General features: G+C 44.4%; 1 protein-coding gene across 1 annotated transcript in view; it reads left to right on the top strand.

Moving 5' to 3' along the window:
• The window catches only part of LOC306913819 (uncharacterized protein), a 101289-nt gene that overhangs the window by 39315 nt on the left and 54474 nt on the right, over positions 1–7500 (top strand). The window contains exons 2-3 of the mRNA XM_079490630.1: positions 559–708; positions 846–900. Of these exons, the coding sequence (XP_079346756.1) occupies positions 559–708; positions 846–900 (205 nt within the window). The remainder of the gene's footprint in view (positions 1–558; positions 709–845; positions 901–7500) is intronic.

Raw genomic sequence — 7500 nt, 5'->3', positions numbered from 1 at the left:
TTCAAAATTACCAGCTCAATACACACCAAACAAAATGTTGATCCCATTGCTGAAATTTGTTAAAAAATTTACCTGAGGGGCTTTGGAATAGTTACATACAGTAAGACATGATACAAGCACACTTGGAATGGGAAATAGAGGTACATTTTGAATTGGTAGGGTTTTTTTTGTATTATAACTTTGTAATGCTACTGACATTTGTGTAAAACACTCTAGAAAACAAAGTATTGCATTGTGGGTTTGAGCTGACAGGCCCTTATAAATGTCAATCAATCAAGTCACCTTAATTCAAGTGGCACATGCAAAACTGTTTTTTTTTTAAATATTTAAATTAAATATATTTGTAGGACCATGCCATGTGATCTACTGGTAGATCACGATCTACCTTTTGGGCACCCCGGCATTAGACCATCGACACTGGATGGAAAAAAAATGGCGTTACAAAATCGTGGGATAAATTTCTTTATCCCACGGGTTTAAAGCGGATTTAAACGTCAGGATGTTGAGCGTTGTCCCCTCTGTGTGTTGATCGTTGTCCCCTCTGTGTGCGTCTCACAGGTGCGTAGTCAGGGAGTGACGGAGGAGCTCAAGTGTCTGAGTCTGCTAAACGCCCTGGACAAAGACCAGGACATCCCAGAGCAGCTGGCGCAGCTGTTTGGGGAGCCCTGCATCAAGCTGGCAGAAGGCATCAAGGCATACATCTCCAAGGTAAGGGAACGCTGTGCGTGTGTGGCTGTGTGTGGCTGTGTTTGTGTGTGTGGCTGTGTGCGTGTGTGTGTGTGTGTGTGTGTGTCGTCAACGATTTCTCTGTTTTGGAGATGGCGACATATTTTGTGTTTTTGGAGATGTGTCTCTTTGTCAGCCGAGATGCAGAGCGCTTCATGTTCTCCGTCTGCAGAGGTTGGAGCTGTTTCTGTTGGAAGTGTTTTGACAGTAAAAATCTGGACAGTGAAAAGTGTTGGCTCTCAACTTGAGTTTTGGCACTAAAATTTTTTTTTTTGAGCCAGAGTTCAGTCAAAATTCCTGTGTGTGTGTGTGTGTGTGTGTGTGTGTGTGTGTGTGTGTGTGTGTGTGTGTGTGTGTGTGTGTGTGTGTGTGTGTGTGTGTGTGTGTGTGTGTGTGTGTGTGTGTGTGTGTGTGTGTGTGTGTGTGTGTGTGTGTGTGTGTGTGTGTGTGTGCTATTTAAAGTATGTGACACAACGCCTGGAGCTAAAGATGAAACGGTTTTATCTGCAGCATAAGAATGGAAATATTGATGGAGCAAAACAAACCCAAAATGGAATATCGGTGCATTTTCACTCCAACAATGTGAACTGTTGCAGTGTAAAAACAGGAGAGTAGAAATAAATAAATGCCAGCACTCGGTGAATGTCCTTCTCACATGTGTTTACGAGGTCAGAGGTGATAAAACATGTCAAGAGCTCATTCATTGAGTGCTGGCACTTCTTTCTTTGAAATTTCGTATCTTTTTTTAGCCTTGCACCTACAATAATTTACTCTTTTAAGTGTTGCGGGTTGTCTGTGCCTTCTGTGGTCTTTGTTCCTCTCACACAGCAGAGTGGAACAGTGTATGGAACCAGTGGCGTGCACAGATAGACACTAGGGGGTGCTAGAGTACCACCTGCCCTTACCCTCTGGACAGCAATATGCCCTTAAAAAAAGAAAAGAAAAAAGAGAACTTTTTTTTTGTACAGTGTACAGTATGTGGACCATGGAGACATTGATCAATTCTTGATGGAAAAAAAAGGTTCTAATATGTTATTTATGCCCCAAAATCTATAAATGAAGGCAACCGGCCGGTTCCACGCGCTGCACAAGGTGCCCTTTTTCACTTGAGCACTTGCCCCTCTAAATGTCTGTGCACGCCACTGTATGGAACACAGCTTAGTAGAACAGTGTATGGAACAGGACAGAGTAGAACAGTGTATGGAACAGGACAGAGTAGAACAGTGTATGGAACAGGACAGAGTAGAACAGAGTGGAACAGGACAGAGTAGAACAGTGTATGGAACAGGACAGAGTAGAACAGTGTATGGAACAGGACAGTAGAACAGTGTATGGAACAGGACAGAGTAGAACAGTGTATGGAACAGGACAGAGTAGAACAGTGTATGGAACAGGACAGAGTAGAACAGTGTATGGAACAGGACAGAGTAGAACAGTGTATGGAACAGGACAGTAGAACAGTGTATGGAACAGGACAGAGTAGAACAGTGTATGGAACAGGACAGAGTAGAACAGTGTATGGAACAGGACAGAGTGGAACAGTGTATGGAACAGGACAGAGTAGAACAGTGTATGGAACAGGACAGTAGAACAGTGTATGGAACAGGACAGAGTAGAACAGTGTATGGAACAGGACAGTAGAACAGTGTATGGAACAGGACAGAGTAGAACAGTGTATGGAACAGGACAGAGTAGAACAGTGTATGGAACAGGACAGAGTAGAACAGTGTATGGAACAGGACAGAGTAGAACAGTGTATGGAACAGGACAGTAGAACAGTGTATGGAACAGGACAGAGTAGAACAGTGTATGGAACAGGACAGAGTAGAACAGTGTATGGAACAGGACAGAGTGGAACAGTGTATGGAACAGGACAGAGTAGAACAGTGTATGGAACAGGACAGAGTAGAACAGTGTATGGAACAGGACAGAGTAGAACAGTGTATGGAACAGGACAGAGTAGAACAGTGTATGGAACAGGACAGAGTAGAACAGTGTATGGAACAGGACAGAGTAGAACAGTGTATGGAACAGGACAGAGTAGAACAGTGTATGGAACAGGACAGTAGAACAGTGTATGGAACAGGACAGAGTGGAACAGTGTATGGAACAGGACAGAGTAGAACAGTGTATGGAACAGGACAGAGTAGAACAGTGTATGGAACAGGACAGAGTAGAACAGTGTATGGAACAGGACAGAGTAGAACAGTGTATGGAACAGGACAGAGTAGAACAGTGTATGGAACAGGACAGAGTGGAACAGTGTATGGAACAGGACAGAGTAGAACAGTGTATGGAACAGGACAGAGTAGAACAGTGTATGGAACAGGACAGAGTGGAACAGTGTATGGAACAGGACAGAGTAGAACAGTGTATGGAACAGGACAGTAGAACAGTGTATGGAACAGGACAGAGTAGAACAGTGTATGGAACAGGACAGAGTAGAACAGTGTATGGAACAGGACAGAGTAGAACAGTGTATGGAACAGGACAGAGTAGAACAGTGTATGGAACAGGACAGAGTAGAACAGTGTATGGAACAGGACAGTAGAACAGTGTATGGAACAGGACAGAGTAGAACAGTGTATGGAACAGGACCGAGTAGAACAGTGTATGGAACAGGACAGAGTAGAACAGTGTATGGAACAGGACAGAGTAGAACAGTGTATGGAACAGGACAGAGTAGAACAGTGTATGGAACAGGACAGAGTAGAACAGTGTATGGAACAGGACAGAGTAGAACAGTGTATGGAACAGGACAGAGTAGAACAGTGTATGGAACAGGACAGAGTAGAACAGTGTATGGAACAGGACAGAGTAGAACAGTGTATGGAACAGGACAGAGTAGAACAGTGTATGGAACAGGACAGAGTAGAACAGTGTATGGAACAGGACAGAGTAGAACAGTGTATGGAACAGGACAGAGTAGAACAGTGTATGGAACAGGACAGAGTAGAACAGTGTATGGAACAGGACAGAGTAGAACAGTGTATGGAACAGGACAGAGTAGAACAGTGTATGGAACAGGACAGAGTAGAACAGTGTATGGAACAGGACAGAGTAGAACAGTGTATGGAACAGGACAGAGTAGAACAGTGTATGGAACAGGACAGAGTAGAACAGTGTATGGAACAGGACAGTAGAACAGTGTATGGAACAGGACAGAGTAGAACAGTGTATGGAACAGGACAGAGTAGAACAGTGTATGGAACAGGACAGTAGAACAGTGTATGGAACAGGACAGAGTAGAACAGTGTATGGAACAGGACAGTAGAACAGTGTATGGAACAGGACAGAGTAGAACAGTGTATGGAACAGGACAGAGTAGAACAGTGTATGGAACAGGACAGTAGAACAGTGTATGGAACAGGACAGAGTAGAACAGTGTATGGAACAGGACAGAGTAGAACAGTGTATGGAACAGGACAGAGTAGAACAGTGTATGGAACAGGACAGAGTAGAACAGTGTATGGAACAGGACAGTAGAACAGTGTATGGAACAGGACAGAGTGGAACAGTGTATGGAACAGGACAGAGTAGAACAGTGTATGGAACAGGACAGAGTGGAACAGTGTATGGAACAGGACAGAGTAGAACAGTGTATGGAACAGGACAGAGTAGAACAGTGTATGGAACAGGACAGAGTAGAACAGTGTATGGAACAGGACAGAGTAGAACAGTGTATGGAACAGGACAGTAGAACAGTGTATGGAACAGGACAGAGTAGAACAGTGTATGGAACAGGACAGTAGAACAGTGTATGGAACAGGACAGAGTGGAACAGTGTATGGAACAGGACAGAGTAGAACAGTGTATGGAACAGGACAGAGTAGAACAGTGTATGGAACAGGACAGAGTAGAACAGTGTATGGAACAGGACAGAGTAGAACAGTGTATGGAACAGGACAGAGTAGAACAGTGTATGGAACAGGACAGAGTAGAACAGTGTATGGAACAGGACAGAGTAGAACAGTGTATGGAACAGGACAGAGTAGAACAGTGTATGGAACAGGACAGAGTAGAACAGTGTATGGAACAGGACAGAGTAGAACAGTGTATGGAACAGGACAGTAGAACAGTGTATGGAACAGGACAGAGTAGAACAGTGTATGGAACAGGACAGAGTAGAACAGTGTATGGAACAGGACAGAGTAGAACAGTGTATGGAACAGGACAGAGTAGAACAGTGTATGGAACAGGACAGTAGAACAGTGTATGGAACAGGACAGAGTAGAACAGTGTATGGAACAGGACAGAGTAGAACAGTGTATGGAACAGGACAGAGTAGAACAGTGTATGGAACAGGACAGAGTAGAACAGTGTATGGAACAGGACAGAGTAGAACAGTGTATGGAACAGGACAGAGTAGAACAGTGTATGGAACAGGACAGAGTAGAACAGTGTATGGAACAGGACAGAGTGGAACAGTGTATGGAGCAGGACAGAGTAGAACAGTGTATGGAACAGGACAGAGTAGAACAGTGTATGGAACAGGACAGAGTAGAACAGTGTATGGAACAGGACATAGTAGAACAGTGTATGGAACAGGACAGAGTAGAACAGTGTATGGAACAGGACAGAGTAGAACAGTGTATGGAACAGGACAGAGTAGAACAGTGTATGGAACAGGACAGTAGAACAGTGTATGGAACAGGACAGAGTAGAACAGTGTATGGAACAGGACAGAGTAGAACAGTGTATGGAACAGGACAGAGTAGAACAGTGTATGGAACAGGACAGAGTAGAACAGTGTATGGAACAGGACAGAGTGGAACAGTGTATGGAACAGGACAGAGTAGAACAGTGTATGGAACAGGACAGAGTAGAACAGTGTATGGAACAGGACAGAGTGGAACAGTGTATGGAACAGGACAGAGTAGAACAGTGTATGGAACAGGACAGAGTAGAACAGTGTATGGAACAGGACAGTAGAACAGTGTATGGAACAGGACAGAGTGGAACAGTGTATGGAACAGGACAGAGTAGAACAGTGTATGGAACAGGACAGAGTAGAACAGTGTATGGAACAGGACAGAGTGGAACAGTGTATGGAACAGGACAGAGTAGAACAGTGTATGGAACAGGACAGAGTAGAACAGTGTATGGAACAGGACAGAGTGGAACAGTGTATGGAACAGGACAGAGTAGAACAGTGTATGGAACAGGACAGTAGAACAGTGTATGGAACAGGACAGAGTGGAACAGTGTATGGAACAGGACAGAGTGGAACAGTGTATGGAACAGGACAGAGTAGAACAGTGTATGGAACAGGACAGAGTGGAACAGTGTATGGAACAGGACAGAGTGGAACAGTGTATGGAACAGGACAGAGTAGAACAGTGTATGGAACAGGACAGTAGAACAGTGTATGGAACAGGACAGAGTAGAACAGTGTATGGAACAGGACAGGGTAGAACAGTGTATGGAACAGGACAGAGTAGAACAGTGTATGGAACAGGACAGAGTAGAACAGTGTATGGAGCAGGACAGAGTAGAACAGTGTATGGAACAGGACAGAGTAGAACAGTGTATGGAACAGGACAGAGTAGAACAGTGTATGGAACAGGACAGAGTAGAACAGTGTATGGAGCAGGACAGAGTAGAACAGTGTATGGAACAGGACAGAGTAGAACAGTGTATGGAACAGGACAGAGTAGAACAGTGTATGGAACAGGACAGAGTAGAACAGTGTATGGAACAGGACAGTAGAACAGTGTATGGAGCAGGACAGAGTAGAACAGTGTATGGAACAGGACAGTAGAACAGTGTATGGAACAGGACAGAGTAGAACAGTGTATGGAACAGGACAGAGTAGAACAGGGTATGGAACAGGACAGAGTAGAACAGTGTATGGAACAGGACAGTAGAACAGTGTATGGAACAGGACAGAGTAGAACAGTGTATGGAACACAGCTTAGTAGAACAGTGTATGGAACAGGACAGTAGAACAGTGTATGGAACAGGACAGTAGAACAGTGTATGGAACAGGACAGAGTAGAACAGTGTATGGAACACAGCTTAGTAGAACAGTGTATGGAACAGGACAGTAGAACAGTGTATGGAACAGGACAGTAGAACAGTGTATGGAACAGGACAGAGTAGAACAGTGTATGGAACAGGACAGAGTAGAACAGTGTATGGAACAGGACAGATTTTGTTACAACTGCAGTGCAGTTAATTCATGCAGGTGTTCAAGGTATTTGTTGTGTTAGAATGTCCTGACCTCAGAGAGGACAGTGGACTTCTGGCACTGACTTCTCTGACTTCTGACTTCTCGTACATATTTACAGTATTATGTATTTTTTTGTCCCCCTTTCTTTTTTTTACGTGTATGTTTCTCTGTCACATCATCTTGTTCGTTTCTGACGTTCTGTTGTTGGTTCAATCACGGTGTTTTTGTTACGGCTTTTCTGTAGCTCCAGTTAGCTCATATAGCATTAGCTGCTGTTGCCGCTTTGCTCCGGCAAGCTGCGGCGTTTCAGAGTATGGGGTTTTACTCCCATTGGTGTAGGAGGCAGCCAATCATCACTATAGGTCGCTAGTAAGATCATTAAAGCTGGGCTGTTGCCCTAAGTCCAGTGGCATTCTGCCAAACTTCCGGTCGCCATGCTCTTCGCCAATATGAGTCTATGTACTGTAGAAGAGCCGCCATTGGACTGGCTAGTGGGAAGGGAACAACCTCCCCTATCTGCGTGTGTGTGTGTGTGTGTGTGTGTGTGTGTGTGTGTGTGTGTGTGTGTGTGTGTGTGTGTGTGTGTGTGTGTGTGTGTGTGT

The sequence above is a fragment of the Electrona antarctica genome (genome assembly GCF_951216825.1).
Source record: "Electrona antarctica genome assembly, chromosome: 21".
In the NCBI taxonomy this organism is placed as follows: Eukaryota; Metazoa; Chordata; class Actinopteri; order Myctophiformes; family Myctophidae; genus Electrona; species Electrona antarctica.
This window is presented reverse-complemented; position numbering and strand designations above follow the sequence as displayed.